Genomic DNA, 15,287 nt, shown 5'->3' with positions numbered 1-15,287 from the left:
AGTAAAGCAAACACACAGCCTACACCAGTGACGGAAACAGCAAATGGTGAAGTTCAAAGTCCTCCATTTAAGAAGGAAATTATATTGGAAGGTTGGTAGATAGCTGGAGGGGGTTGTCTGTTCAAGGTCAACGGGCATCTCATACTGTTTAACTTCTTTCCATCATTTGTGAACTTACTGTTCACTGTACTGTAAACAGTTTATGCAAACAGAAGCTATTAACATAAACTACTATAAATTATATATTGTCAAAAAGAGGAATTTAGAAGTTACAGGGAAAACTGCAGGAAATTTAAAGGAAATTTTAAAATAACTTTTAACCTTGAGGATGAAAGAACGTGATACCCTCAGCACATAAAAAAGGCAAATTGGAAAGCACTAGCTCAACACAAAGGTCCAAACTCTACTAAAAATTATTAATTAACAGCAACAAAAAGAAAGCATTATCCTGTCATCTCCTCCCATTGAATATATGAAACTCTGTAACCTGAGCAAAATACATCAGCAGCACAGGGCTTTCTTATCATCCTCATATCAGTTCAACACTATTAGGAATTCCCCAAAGAATGTGGACGGAAATATACATGGAAAATAGAGCAGTAATCAATAAGTAAAGACATTTTGTGTCATTTCAAAAGGACAACATCACAACAGCAATAAAAGCTTGACAGGTTGTTGGTGTTTACAGTTAAAAGATTTTCTCCATATACTGAGGTATTGTCATATTTTAGGAGTAAGTCTATGAAAGATGCAACAATTATAAATAAATAACTAAAATAACGTTAAAAGCAGTGTTATGTAACACGAGTGAATTCTGTGAACTGACTTTGGTAGTTTGGTAACCTAGTAGAAATTTGACAGATCTGCTTTACATACATACATACATACAGCTGTAGCAGAAAGCAATCCTGATTATACTTAATATATATTAAAAAACTAACGAAAAACATTTTGCTGAAAGACTCAAACCTTCCCTTCTGAGAGGAGATATGGAATATTTCTTACTTTAATATAGTCTCACTTTAACATCAGTTTTGTAAGTGAGACTAAGAGCATCTGGGCACTGCTCCAAGTAACAACCTTCTAATGGTGCTCTTAATCTCACACCTGAAGCCTGTGCTTGGTTACAGCAGGTGTCAAGCCAAGAAAGGCTTTAAATGAATGTGTGTTGTAATCTAAAAAGATTACAGGCCACTATCACTTTAGGATTTGAATGCAGGATAGCAAATAGGCAAACACACCCGAAATAAACAATATTATTTACAAAAGAGTATGATATCATCATGTTAATGTAAAAATAATATTTTTATTTTCTCTATAGGAATCCAACTACAATAAAATGCTACTTATGTTTAGTTATTCATGATGAAAACTCATTCTTGAAACATTGTCAACCTGCAAGTGCAAAGTTTTCTCTCCAGGTCCTATAGGTCAGATATTAGTCATTGCCTCTTTACATGGGTGTATGTGAGTCAGATTTAGGTTCAGATTGAGGTCTGTATATTTTCCATTCTTGTATGTGCAAACTTGCAGGCTGCCCTTTCTAGCAATCTACATATAAGCTGCATTCACATGCTGTGGAAACTCCAGTCATGCTAGAAGCTCGTGTTCATGGGAAGCATACTATCTGTTGAGCTGGTTCCACAACATAGTCTAGGTACACTATCATATAAGAAGTACATGTTGTTGTTTTTTCCACATATTGTTCACTTGAATGCTTAAATACACCATTCTGGTTTATTGTGAACAGACTTAACTGTCACTCTTAGCCAGGACAGGCAGGCATCATTATTTCAAAAGGAGATTATTAAGAGACAGCACAGATAACTAATGCTAAAGTAAATACAACCTATTCCAGGTTTCAGCCCTAATGGCTTTTCAGTCCTTACAGGGCGTTTTAATAGTTTGGATGTGTGTTTATAGGACAGAAATTACCCTCTTAGAATGACCTAAATAGGGGAAAGTTTGCAAATACACAATACTGTATTAGAAGAAGGTAGCTTTTCCTTCACAAATAAGCAGCCTCCATGTGCTGCCTGCAGTGACCTACACTTTGAATTGTGTGTAAGTCAAATGGAAATGAGGCAATGAATAAAGAAATTAACTACCTATGAATATGCTGCTGTCTGGCTTTTTTTAAGTAACTGGACAAAAGAAAACTAACTACTAAGGTATGTTTGGACTGAAAAGTTTAGGTTAATGACTGAGAATTAGAATTATTTTTGTTCCTAAAACAATAACAGTTGTCACTCACAACCCAGCATCATTTGAGTATTACTGGCCACTGAATCACAGATCTTTCCAAACTGGTAGTCAGATTGTAAAAACCCAAACATTATGAAGATGTTTCTGTTGCATGACTTTTTATTTTACTACACCGTTTTGTAATCAGCTTTTTATTCAAAGCATATCAGACAAATGCAAATATTAAAATAAATGACCCCCATTCATCATCTCTTTCATAATATTTATCTTTCCTTAATCTCATTCTTACTCACTTTCCATCCTCTGCAGTCTTGTATTCACTCTCATGCCTATATTCTCCCCTCACTCTCAGGATGCCTGCTGATCTGCTGCTTGTGTGCGTGTTGCCAATGCTAAAGACAGCTTGCGGAGTGCCCCCTGGTGCTGGGGAAACTCCTCACACATGCGGTGCAGGATTGTGCTGGTAGAGTGCACGCGCTCCATCTGGCTTTGCAGAGCGGCTTCTACTGACTTATTGGTGGATGAGGCCTGGTAGCTGCCCTCACACACAGCATGCAACTTCTTGTTCCGACTTTGTAGATTCACCAGCTGGGAAAGGTTCTATAGGAGAGTGGGGAGGAGTGGTTGGATGGGGTGGATATGGTAGAAATTATTTTGGCTCCAGCATATACTTACTACACTTGTTCACCACTTCTTAGTAAATGTCCAAAGGAAGATGAAAGAAGAAAGACAATGAATGGCTATAACTGGTTTTCTCAGTAAGTGGGTGTGTTTTCCATTAGTGGAAAATATTATGTAAATGTAAAGTATGTGAGCCAGAAAAATACTTTAATAAACAGTCACCACACCTTATTTGGGTAATTACTCAAATGTTAATGGCAAAGGACAGAGCTGCATCAAACAATGAAGCCGTCTCTGTATTATGTAATGAAGAGTCAATTACATCCACGTATCAATTGCACTTGTATAATGCTGTGTCAGGTCACAGTGTTATGTGTGTATATGTGCGTAAAGCAGAAAATTGTACAGAATGTGCTCCTCACCTTATCTTTGGTATCATGTAGATTTATGATGGCAGGGTCAAGGGTGTAGTTGGTGCTGCACAGTTCTATCAGATGCTGCTTCTGCTGTGCAAGCCCGTCACTCAGACTCACCTGGCTCTGCTCTAGCTCCTTGATAACCTGCTCACACTCTGTCACACGCTGAAGACATTTATAAAGCATTTAAGATGACTCTGTCTCATCTACATGTGCACATGTGAGAAATTCATGTCTCTTACTTGATGTATGTCCTGAATCTGGCGTTGCAGGCCCTGTATAACGCGATCCAGCTCACCCTTTGTAGATTGTTTTCGGGAGCTGTGGGCCATGGCCTCCCGGCGGAGAACAATAGTCTCCCTCCTTGCCACTGTTGCTTCACTCTCCCTCAGCAACACTTCCTGCTGCTTCATCAGCTGGTTGAGTCTCACCTGCACACACACGCGCTGAGTGAGATTACACAAACATGAACACAGCACAAATCAAATTACACCTGAGGTGACCTAAGATGAGATCAATAGCATCTTTATTTACTTGTTGAGGTAAAGCAGTAACTAAATAACCAGAAAATTAGCAAGCAGCATGAAATATCTTGCATGTATTCTTGCATATTTTAAATATGTGCTGTAGAAAACAATGATGTGAATAAAAGTTGAATAATAATTAGAAAACTACTATAATTTTTCATCAAAAATATCAATCTAATTTACATAATTTACACAAAGTATGTAAGGTAATCATAGAGGAGCAAATATTAACGCAAATATATTTCCTTGTGGCACAAATCAGCACAAAAAAGTTTTAAACCCAATGCAATCTGTGTTATTCAAAAACCATGTTTAAATTGTTGACTTACATTTGCAGGAGAGGTAACAGATTAACCAATGATCCTAGCATCTAGTGCTCAGAGAGGTGTCAAAGTTATATTTGTGCATTTATAAAGTGTACTTAAAATACTACCTCAGTGTACATAGGCAAAAAGCTGGATCACAACTCAGTAGTAATGTTTATTGTGCCATCTTGTGTGCACTGTGTTCACCTCCATTCGGTGTATCTCAGCCTTCATCACCTGGATGTCTCCCTGGCCCACCTCAGAGTCCACAGCCGATCGAGTCTCTTTTGCAAGCTGGATCTTCTTCTCCCACAGCATGATCTGCTGCCTGCAGGACAAACACAAACAATATTAATGTAGAGGGGAGAAATGACAGAGCCTGATATGAGTTGCAAATAATTCAATGATTTTAATCCAGTATGTACATATTCATTATTTGAAAGAATATCTACATAATTATGAATAATATAGTATGAACTGATGCCGAATGGGAAAAAACTGAATATGTGACCGACTCAGCTTCCACCAGACTGTTGATGAGTCGCTCTTTTTCTTCCTTGGTCTTCTCATGTTTCATCTGCATCTGCACTGACTCCCGCTCTGCTTCCTGAACGCATATACTGTTTTAATAATCTTTCACCATTAAAACTGCAGGTTCCAAGAAAATGAAAAATTTGTTCAAAGACATGTTATACCTTTAGCTTGTGGAGGAACTCTGTCTCTGTCACTGCATTCTCCTCCTCCAGCGCCTGGCTAAGCTGTCCATTCTTACTGAGAAGGGTGTTGAGCTTCAATAAGTCTCCCCTCAGTGTCTTCACTTTTTTATCAATCTCTGTCTCCTCCCGGTGCTCTGCTTGAATCTGACCTGGTAGGGATCAAAGTTGGTGCCAAATATATTCCAGTAGGAGTACAGATAGGATTCAGGTTGACTGACTGTAGTTTGTGTAAATGGTTTTTCTGTAAAAGCAATTTTTATGAATCACTGACTAACCTTGACTAAACTTTTAAACTTCAGAAATGGTCAGCTTCTCAGACATGGTTAATATTGTCTTACAAACACTAGCATATTTACTGTTTACTGTTTACATAAATGTGCTCCTTGAATCAACGTTACTTACTCTCCAGGCGTACTTTCTTCTGCTGAATGCAAGTGTACTCTGTTTGCAGTTTCAGCATGTTCTTGCTGTTGACCTCTATATCCTGAGTCATTCCCACTAGAATCCCCTGACGTTTCATCCAGAGCTGTTTGTTACTCTCGATATTCACTGCCAGCTCCTCAATTTGAGCCTTCAATGCCTCGACCTTGATCTGCAAAGGACTCAAGTCTTCATGCTGCAATGGAAGTGCAGGGATGACGAAAGGCGGGATTTAAAGTTTAGTACATATTTGATTGTAGCAATGAAGAACAGACAACCAGGGATCATCTCTTCCTCAGAATCTCTCACCCCAGTACTGGCTGTGATTTGAGAGATCTTTCTGTCGTAGCCTGCAATGGTGGACTGCTTCTGCCCAATGAGCACAATGAAGGAAGCTATCTTGTCTTGGTTCGATGTGACCAACTTGTTTAGCTTTGCAATCTCCTCATCCAGGGTCTCCTCAGTGATGGCCAGGCTGTCCAGGTGTTGACTGACTTCACTGCTCTGCTGTTCCAATGTTGCTACTTCGTTCTCCAGTTGCCACAACTGACACAGCTAAAGTGTAGATACAATGAGTGAAATAAAAATGTGGTATCTTTTTGCATCTAAATCCTCAACGTAGTATGTAAGTCTTGGCAAGTTTCTCAACCCAAGTGGAACCCTAAATTACTGAATGATGACACCATGATGACTTTATGCTTTTTCAATTTCTGTAAATCCATTCTTCACCTTTTCTTTGTTGAGTGAAGCTATCTTGCTGGTGAGCCGTTGGGAGTACTTGACAGCCTTGTTGTGAGTGAGCTTCTGCTGCATGTGGGTCATGATCTTGTCCTCCATTTCCAGACGTACATTGCTCTCCTTTTCCAACTGCCTCCTCTGATCATTTACTTCAGCCTGGTGGGCGCTGGTTTCCTAGAATGGTGAGAAAAAGTAAAGACAAGCGATGTGTGAAATGTATGAAATAGTTACAGGGGGAAAGAGAGGGTATGGAAACCCTCGCTGGACCAATACAGAAGCCTCTGTTACTTTCATGAGCCTGGCGACTGTGCGCTCTGTCTCCCTTAGAGTACGTAGGGTGGTGCTGTAGCGGGCCTGCAGAGCTTCCTGCTGGGCCTGCTTCTGATTGATCAGCTTTTTGGAGGTGGTTACATCCATTTGGGACCAGTTCAGCTGCATAGTCAGTGTCTCGTTTTGCTCCTGCTCTTCAGTGGTAGATTTCTTGTACCCTTCAATTTCTCTGTCTAGTAAGATCACCTGGTGCTCCCCCGCACTGAAGGACACACACAAAGCAGAATGTGAGTACAAGACTTTACATTGACATTTGTCTTAACTTTTAGATTATGCAGTTGCATCAGGGAAATTGCTCCCCTCCAGTAGGGAAATTGCTCATCATCTCTCTCATGTACGTTTGAAATCTATTATCTCATTTCAAGTGGATCAGTTGCATATTATTAGTCAGCCTTCCCTCACCCCAGCTCTCACCGCACAGCATCCTGCATCGCACTAAAGGCCTCATCTTGTTTCCTCATGCCTGCTAGGCTGCTGTTCCACTGCTGTAGCAGCTGTTTACGCATCATCATGAGCGATTCCATTTCCATCGCAGCCTGCACACAGACACAAACATGACTGAATATGTATCCTGACCGGTATTATAATAGTACTTCAATAACAGTCCATGAGAATATACTGTGCCAGATTACATGAGTAAACAAATTATTGGGCCCTGAAGGTAATCAGTAACATATAAATAATGTATAATTTTTATGCATTCATGAGATGACTGACATTAGACATTTGTAGAACTTGGCGGATGATTGAAAGAATATTTGAAGTACAGGTTAAAATCATGTAGATACCTCAGAGAGGGCCTCTTTAGCTGCTTGTGTCTCCTCTGATTGAGCACTAGTCTGGGCATCATACATGGCAATCTGCTGTGCCAGCCTCTCCATGTCCTTTGTTAGACGTTCTACATACAAATCCTGAAGACAAAAGTATTTTCAGTCAATAAATGAATATGTCTAATGCAGTTAAGATTTCATTTTTAATGTGCCTGAATTCATCGTGTCCACCTGCTTCAGTTTTTGTTCTTCGGCCTGTTCCTTCTCAGCTGCCGCTTTATGTCTGGCATTATTCATTGCTTTTACATTAGCACTCAGATCTTCACTGAATCCTTGTATGAAGATGAGGTGCAGCATCAGATTGTCAAACTCGGCCTGCAGCTGGGAAACTGTTTAAACACAGGAATCAACATTAACACAGTACTTCTTAATATTATCTTACTATTATTTCCACCCTTCTGTTTGTCCAATGAACCTGACCACAGGCTGCTTTTAATACACAGTCTATGACGTTTCAAATCAGTCTAAATTTAGATTTAACTTCTGAATCTTCTGTACAAAAAATAAAAGTCAAAAATCTGATTTCATTAAATATTTTAATTTAATAAGGTTAAATTAAACATTTAACTTCATTTTTAACTGATATAACATCTCAACCCATGTGTTTCATTCCACATTTGCTGCTGCTCATTATTCAAAAGGATAATAAGGTAATAAATATATATATATAGGCTAACGCAAACTTTCTGCGTTCTAGTTTGCTTGGTTTGCTATTTCCAAACATAAGAATCATCATGGATGATGATATTTAAGCCCTTATTAACATGGAAATGGTAATAAGTTACGGGACAAGATGTGGCAAATACATAAAAAACTCACGGTTTGCTTTGGATTTGCCATACTGGCTGGTAGTTCTGGAATGGTAGGTCTTTGTAGCCTCCAGTTGATTCTGAGCATGTTGATGTTCGACTTGAGCCTGCATCTTGGTCTGATTACAGGTGTCCTGCTTGATTTGGAGTTTGGCCAGGTTTTTCTGAATGTCATACATCTCCATAGATAAATCTTGTAAGTGACTGGCATCTGCCTTCGCTGCTGCCAGCTGTAACAGTGGGGACAGGAGAATGCAGACAGTAATCAGACACACATGCTGTTCAAACAGTCTCAAGTAGTCTCTGGTTTTTGGTTGACTTGCACACCTTATTTATCAACATTATCAGCATTTTTATACTGGGCCTTAGCTGAGCCCCTTGCTCCATGAGGGAAATGAGGAAAATTAAAGACGCACAAATATAATCTCTATACATGTTAACAGCACCATGTTGTGGACATACAAAAACCCCATATGTTGTGTCTGGAAAAATTTCCTCTTTGTACTCTTTGTACATATGTATCATGTTGATTGCTTCTGCAAGTGTATATTTATATCCATTTGTCAGAACTAATGGAGGAAAGATGAAAATTAACACAATATTTGTTTGGCAGTTAAATTGATAACCTTTTCCTTCAGTCCCAGGTTGAGCCTCTCTAGCTGATTTCTCAGCTGTTTCTCCAGAGCAGCTTGTTGCCTCCTGACAAGGGGCTGCAAACAGAGCCAAGGTAGCATGAGTTGTATGAAATTGACTCGCAAAGATAACAACAGCAATACTACTACTAATAAATATAATAATAAAAAAAAAAAAAAAAAAAGTTTATAAAAATTTATAAACTACCGTAGTTTCCGGACTATAGAGCGCACCTGAATATAAGCAGCACCTAAATTTAAAGAGAAAAACAGTGTTGTACATATATAGGCTGCACTTGTTTATAAGCCTAAGGTGTCGGTAATATGGGAGGAAATGGCATCTGGCAGGAATTATGTTAGACAGAAAGATTTTGCCTTTTCGCCAGATCGATCGACTTGAACTTGAAAGCTGCATCATATGCATTGCTTTGTGTGTTTTCCATGATAAGGGTGTGTGCATGAAGCACAAAATAATTGACTGATCTGAAGAATTTAGTGTGGGTGTGTTAAATTTAATTCGAACTATTTCACTGGTCCACTGTGACCTGTTGGGTAATTTCATCGGTCTGATCTGATGCTAAATGTTTTGGCGGCATGAAGCTCATTCCCTGTAAAAATCCATAAATTAGCCACATCGTTGTTTAAGCCACAGGGTTCAAAGCGTGTGAAAAAAGCAGCATCTTATAATCCAGAAATTACGGTAGCTCTGCTACAATTGAGCACCTTAGCTTTTTGAACTGTGCTAATATGTGAAAACATTGCATGCTTATTGTATAACACAAGATAACTTTGAAGTGTTGCCAATGCACTTAATGCAATAGTTACACAGCTGACACACTGATATGCATTATTCTCTAAAATGTATTTTTGTAATCAATATTGATTATATAAATACCATATACAAAAAGAAACAAACAAAGCTACAAACATGTTCAGGATCAAGAATATTGAACTCCTCCTCTTCCTCATTGTTTGGCAGTGGCCCCTGAGCCTCCAAGTTTTCTGATGTGGGAAGGTTTGAGAGGTCACGAATTACTTGCTCCTGAGTGTCATCATGTAGTGCTGGCACACAAGAAAAAAATAATCTTTAAACAACTGACAAATTAGTTTGTGATTAGCAGGGGTGATTCTAGGATCAGAGCTTTAGGGGTGCTGCCTGGCCAGGCAAGATAAATTTCACAGTTTTGTGCATTTTAACGCAATTTTGGACCATTATTCCCACATTTGTGAGAGAAAAGCATAACAAATTTTTGGGTAAAGGAAACACTGTAACTTAACCAACAAATCTAAGAAAAGTTATTTTTGCTAAGCTACAGCAAATGAGGAATGGATTGGAATCATAAAAGAAATATATAACATAGAAAAAAGCAGACTTTATCCCTGAACCTATGTATGGACAAATTTACTAAGTTCTGGAGGAAGACAACTCATTTTGATACAGCAGCTCCTCAACATATACACAATATATATGTATGTTTTCATTTTAATGTTTTAATTTTATAAAGAATTTGGTCTAGCCCTGCTCTATATGTAAAGTGCCTTGATGTAACTTTGTTATGATTTGGCGCTATACAAATAAATCTGATTTGATTTGATTTGATTCTGGAGTAAAACAGCCCCCTATAGTGAGTACCAAAAATGGACCTTACTCTTATTTTTGGACTTTTATTTGAAATGCAATCCACAACATGTAAAACACATTAACAGAAATTGACTTTTTTAATGTTTGCCTCTGCCTTTTTCCTTCTTGTCTGTATTGTATAATAAAAATACATAAATAAAAATCAACTTCTCAATAAAAGAAAAAAGTACTTGAAATCTCCAAAATAATAATACTAATAATAAACAAAATAATAAAAGAGAAACAACCCTGCCTAAGGTACAATGTTGACTGACCACCTGTAGCATTTCCTAGCAAGAAAAAACTTCAGCTAACTCCTACCTAACAACATAAACAGTAATCTATAACTCAATGCAGCAGAAATAAGGACTGGTGATGATAATAATGTGTTGGTATTGAGTGGTAGAAGTAAATAAATATGTCACATATCCTGGATTCTGCTGTATTTTTGTTGTTAAAATATTATTTTTAAACCATATACTGTATATGGCTTTTACATTTCTTCTGCTTATTAAACATAGACATGCAGTTAAACAACTGCAATTTCCCAGTCTGGGATAAATAAAGTATCTATCTATCTATCTATCTATCTATCTATCTATCTATCAGTTAAAAAATCTCTTATACCTATATATATATAGGTAATCACACAGGGAGCAGGAAGTAAACACAGAGACGAGACTATCAAAATATATTTTCTATTTGAAGCTTGCCTTCTCAAGATTAACTAAATGTTTCAATTTAATTCAGTTCAGTAGGGTAAGTCTGTGACGGACCTGAATTTGCTACCACACAAGAGTCTTCATCTGGATCACCAAGGTCAGGATGAGGCTGAGGGGCAAAGTCATCAGGCTCTGGTCCTATTTGATCCTGTAGACCACACTGAGACGTGGACAGAAATCATGTACCCAGCTCCTTGATGTTAACTATGGTTTACACATTGTATACATTATCCCAATATCCTCAGACAGAATAAGGAATTAAAAAATGTAATTATGCCAGCAGATAAATAAAGTTGCTTATCTCCCCTTGATATATATATATAAAATGTATAAATCGATATATGTATATGTATAATACCTGCAGTGGGACAGTCCCTCTCCAGTCCTCAGCTGCTTCTTCTGGTTCTCTCTGTAGCTTGATGTCTTCCCCATCTCGGCTGGGCCTGTCCTCCTCCCAGCCTCTCCTTCCTCCCCCCTCTCCCGTCTCACCTTCAGGGCTCTGCATACTGTGTGACCTGTCGTGAAGGACAAGTGGTCTGGAGATCATTTCGTTGACATGTGTGCCTTTTCCGCTCCCTGACAGTGTAGTGGGAATGGATTTCATTTCCCGAGATGGATAAAACAAACATTTCCCGACCCCGGCGATTCACGAAGCAGGTGAGCAGTTAACGGTCAATGGGACAAAGACACAACGTTTGAGCTAGCATGAAGTTACGGTGGCGAAGCGCCAATCGCTGCTGATTCGGAAGTAAGAGAAATAAATTCGTATTTAACCTTAATTTTGACAAAATTTAAAGCTGCACATTACTCACCACTGGGGCTGGTAAACCACAGCACTGACGTCGCTTGGCAACCACAAACTTCCGTTAGAGGCGGAGCATTGATCGTGACGTAGACGTGGCATCGACTCCCGGATCGTAAATCACCGTCGCCGCCATATTGGTAGTGGCGTTCTGTAAAGCTCTTTCAAAATGCCTCACTCTTGTGCTGCTTGGGGTTGTACAAACCGCTGCACTGTTCAAACCAGATCCCGGGGAATTACCTTTCACAGGTAAGGAAGAACACCGTGTTTCGAGCTGAATTACCTAACATGAATAATGCTATGAATGCTGTCGGTCAAGCGAGCCTCCTAACAACGTTCTGGCTAAACCTGCATTATCTGTTTTTAAAAGTTGAGGCTGGCTTGGCTGCAGCCAATTGTGTGAAATGTGAAAAGTTTTGATAAATGATTGATATTCAAGTAAATACGAACAAAATGCGTGGATGGCCTTAAGTTGTTTAACTGACTTTTCTTACACTCTGAAGTTTTCCCATAGATAAAGAGTTGCGGATGCAGTGGGAAGAAGCGCTTAGAAGGGAAGGTTTCACTGCAGGTAAATCTACCCGTCTCTGCAGTGAGCACTTCAGACAGGAAGACTTTGACAGGACAGGTCAGACCGTCAGGATCAGAGCTGGAGTTGTTCCATCTCTTTTCAATTTCCCTGCTCATCTCCAAAGGGTAGGTGTATTACTAGGCTATAAGGAGATGGAGAAAACAATGTTCCACTATGCTGAAATTAATTTTCCTCTCTGAATGTTAGGGAATCATTTATTTTGTATTACACTGTGAGATGCTCCAATCCATATTATTTTTTTCCACCTTAGCCAGTAACGACCAGGACATCCCTGAACTCGAAGAAGGCGCAAGAGAGCCTGTCAGTGGACTCTTCCCAGCCTGTCCAAGAGCCAGAACCTTGGCCTGTGCCCAGTGTTGTGAGTCCATTTATACCTGAGACAGCTGTGAGCATCATGACCCTGCTTGTATCAAAACGTCTTGTGAACTCCAACTGTGTGTCCCGCTTTTCAGGCTTGCATATCCATCCATATGTGCATACAATGAAACACACTAGTGTTGAATGTCCATCCTTGACACACACAAACACAAACACATTGTACTTGCTATGAATCGATCGCCTTTAACTCTTACTGATGTGATGTAAGGATGAGTCAACATTTTTTCATCTGTGTTCCAAACAGGACCACTGCTATGCACTTCCTTCATCTCTTGATGATTTAAGGGCCAGACTCAGCGAAGCCTTGGCTAGAGTGGAGAGTCTGGAAAAAGAAAAGAGGAATGCAAGAGATCGGGAACGGAGGGCTAAGAACTCGGTGTGTGGTCTTCTGGAGGATCTAAGGACGAAGAACCTCATAAATGAAGAGTTGAAGGAAAGGCTTGATTCATACTCTGGTAAAATTCAAATTGGATTTGGAGAAAATGTGACAAACTTAACTGTAAAACAATTTCCCATCTTAGTAGTTATCTATCTGTTATTTCAAGGGCAGTTATTTATTAGCTCGTCCTAACTGAATTTCAGATATACCAGTGCACCTGCTTTCAAAACAGGGCCAAGAATACACAAAAGACCAGAGGGAGTTTGCCCTCACGCTGCACCTACATGGCCCAGAAGCATACAACTATCTGAGAGAGTCTCTCCATTTTAATCTCCCACATCCACATACTTTGCAAAGGTATCTTTAATGTTATTTGAAGTAGTTTTTCTATCTAACCTATATATTATTATATCCTGCTATCATGACATGAACAGGGTGACAGGATGACATAGTTACACTTACCATTGCTAACATTACCATCCAAATGGTGTTCATTCACACTGCTTCTTGTGATTAAAAATTGGTGCAAAAAATAATACCATTTAAACTTCATATACATTTACAGTACAGGCCAAAACAATGCTGCAAATTTTACAGCTTTATGGGTAACAAGACTCAATAACAAGGTAAGAGCGTAGTTAATATGTGAAAAGGAAAAAGAATATCTTCATTTCTATTGAATAAGTACTTTTTCATTTTAACAAGGTGGATGACCTCTTTCGATACCATGCCTGGGCTCAATGTGGTGATGTTGGACATGTTAAAAAGAAGACAAGAAGATGATCCTGCCAAATGTAGAAGTGTTTTAAATGAATAAAATAATTGTCTATTATTTTCTGTCATGGACATAATCCTTTCAATACTGAAAGAAAAGAGAAGACTCACTGCCAGTTCCATTGCAGTACGATGAAAACCATATTATATTTTTACATTGTTTTGTCTCAATGAATGTTATTATTTGTACTTACATGAAAATCCATTATAAAATCAAAAAAATAATAATCAAAACCAGGTATTCAGACAACCTCCCCTTTCCATGGATATTTGTATTTATTATGGCAGACCTGCTGCTTGGCAACTGCAGGCCAACAGCCAATGCAGCATCCAACTATAGATGTCTATATATGTCTGTCTGTCTGTCTGTCTGTCTGTCTATCTATCTATATCTATATCTATACATATATATATATACACATGTATATGTATAAAATTTGTTGCAAGAGTCTAACTGAGCACATTATTCCATACATATTTCACTCATGAGTTAGTCAAAAGTCAAAGGCTTCATCCTGAGCCAACACATTAAAATGTGATAATTTTCAAACTTAAGGTGTAACTTTTTTGTCTATAGAATTGTTTTGTTTTTAATGTTTTTTTTTTGTTGTGAATACTGAAGTGCCTTAGCTTAAGTAAAAGGTATAGATATTAGGCTTTTCGCAGTAGGATTTCACTTATGGTCCTTTTACTCAATGAATGATTAATTCATCCACCACTATAAATAGGTCTAATATATTTGTTTTACAAAATTGCTAACATGGAATTTTCCTGCAGGCACCACTGGAAAGATCTAGAAAAACAAGAGCACAGAGATATTTCAACAGTCAAGAATACAAAAGTTTAAGCAACAGAAAACTAATTCTTGAATTGACAAGATTTATTTTGCTTTATAAATAAGGCAGATACATATAATCCTTGAATTTGGTCTTAAAATTATTTATATAAAAAAAAAAAAATCAATAATTCACAGATACAAATCATAGCATAATCTTCATATATCTTCAAAAACCTCATTTCATTCTGTTTATTCCAGAGACATAGAAAAAAAAAAGAATACAACTGACACACCTCATGTAGTCAAATGTATTCAAAACATATATTTAACACAAAGTAACCAATGCATAACGGCTAAAACAATCACACCGGGTGGGTGGTGTGTGTGTGTGGGGGGGGGGGGGGGGGGGGGGGGGGTGTCACAGTGCTACGAAAGCAAAAAAGATAGGAATTCATGTAAACACGTTAATTCAGAGATTGTAGCACATTTGCAAATATTACCTAACAATGCTATATTAATACATGTGTACCATGAGCAGAGAGGGATCTGGCACTATAGGCCTAATCGAAGGGCTTTGGTTAAGATTATAAAGATGGTTAAAAAAGGTATTTTATGAAACGGGAATCTGTAAATGAGACTATGCATTCTTGGCAATAGATGCTTTATATGTTAGCATGTACCTTATCTTCACA

At 38.4% G+C, this 15,287-nt stretch overlaps 2 protein-coding genes across 4 annotated transcripts; one reads left to right on the top strand and one right to left on the bottom strand.

Moving 5' to 3' along the window:
- Positions 1-2,373: 2,373 nt before the first annotated feature.
- ccdc40 (coiled-coil domain 40 molecular ruler complex subunit) lies at positions 2,374-11,397 on the bottom strand. The gene is made up of 18 exons (XM_029510517.1): positions 11,251-11,397; positions 10,947-11,040; positions 9,478-9,611; positions 8,544-8,627; positions 7,928-8,147; positions 7,280-7,437; positions 7,067-7,189; positions 6,693-6,814; positions 6,237-6,480; positions 5,940-6,122; positions 5,520-5,765; positions 5,193-5,406; positions 4,770-4,939; positions 4,590-4,681; positions 4,282-4,402; positions 3,485-3,673; positions 3,249-3,407; positions 2,374-2,805 (listed from the first exon to the last, which is right to left on the bottom strand). The coding sequence occupies exons 1-18, from the start codon at positions 11,395-11,397 to the stop codon at positions 2,554-2,556; spliced, it is 2,952 nt and encodes a 983-aa protein (XP_029366377.1). The 3' UTR covers positions 2,374-2,553.
- A 411-nt stretch (positions 11,398-11,808) lies between these two features.
- Positions 11,809-14,367, top strand: LOC115047305 (THAP domain-containing protein 6-like). 3 transcript variants are annotated; one of them, XM_029508155.1, is made up of 7 exons: positions 11,809-11,943; positions 12,198-12,390; positions 12,537-12,644; positions 12,909-13,119; positions 13,247-13,400; positions 13,609-13,669; positions 13,749-14,367. In XM_029508155.1, the coding sequence occupies exons 1-7, from the start codon at positions 11,864-11,866 to the stop codon at positions 13,824-13,826; spliced, it is 885 nt and encodes a 294-aa protein (XP_029364015.1). In that variant the 5' UTR covers positions 11,809-11,863; the 3' UTR covers positions 13,827-14,367. The 3 variants fall into 3 exon arrangements, with proteins under 3 accessions (XP_029364015.1, XP_029363996.1, XP_029364005.1); XM_029508136.1 differs by having other exon boundaries at positions 12,537-12,671; XM_029508145.1 differs by lacking the exon at positions 13,609-13,669 and having other exon boundaries at positions 12,537-12,671.
- The last annotated feature ends 920 nt before the right edge of the window (positions 14,368-15,287 follow it).

This window comes from Echeneis naucrates, chromosome 1 (genome assembly GCF_900963305.1).
Source record: "Echeneis naucrates chromosome 1, fEcheNa1.1, whole genome shotgun sequence".
Classification (NCBI taxonomy): Eukaryota; Metazoa; Chordata; class Actinopteri; order Carangiformes; family Echeneidae; genus Echeneis; species Echeneis naucrates.
The sequence above is the reverse complement of the archived record's forward strand: the minus strand, read 5'-3'. Positions and strand labels throughout refer to the sequence as shown.

Bases quoted from the DNA above. Each gene is read 5' to 3' on its own strand.
- ccdc40 (XM_029510517.1), bottom strand. From the start codon at position 11,397: ATGCAGAGCCCTGAAGGTGAGACGGGAGAGGGGGGAGGAAGGAGAGGC. The intron at 8,148-8,543 runs GTTATCAATTTA...CCACTGTTACAG, and splicing joins ACCTGGGACTGAAGGAAAAG to CTGGCAGCAGCGAAGGCAGA. The intron at 4,682-4,769 runs GTATAACATGTC...ATATGCGTTCAG, and splicing joins AGTTCCTCCACAAGCTAAAG to GAAGCAGAGCGGGAGTCAGT.
- LOC115047305 (XM_029508136.1), top strand. From the start codon at position 11,864: ATGCCTCACTCTTGTGCTGCTTGGGGTTGTACAAACCGCTGCACTGTT. The intron at 13,120-13,246 runs GTAAAATTCAAA...ACTGAATTTCAG, and splicing joins AAGGCTTGATTCATACTCTG to ATATACCAGTGCACCTGCTT. The intron at 13,670-13,748 runs GTAAGAGCGTAG...CATTTTAACAAG, and splicing joins TAACAAGACTCAATAACAAG to GTGGATGACCTCTTTCGATA.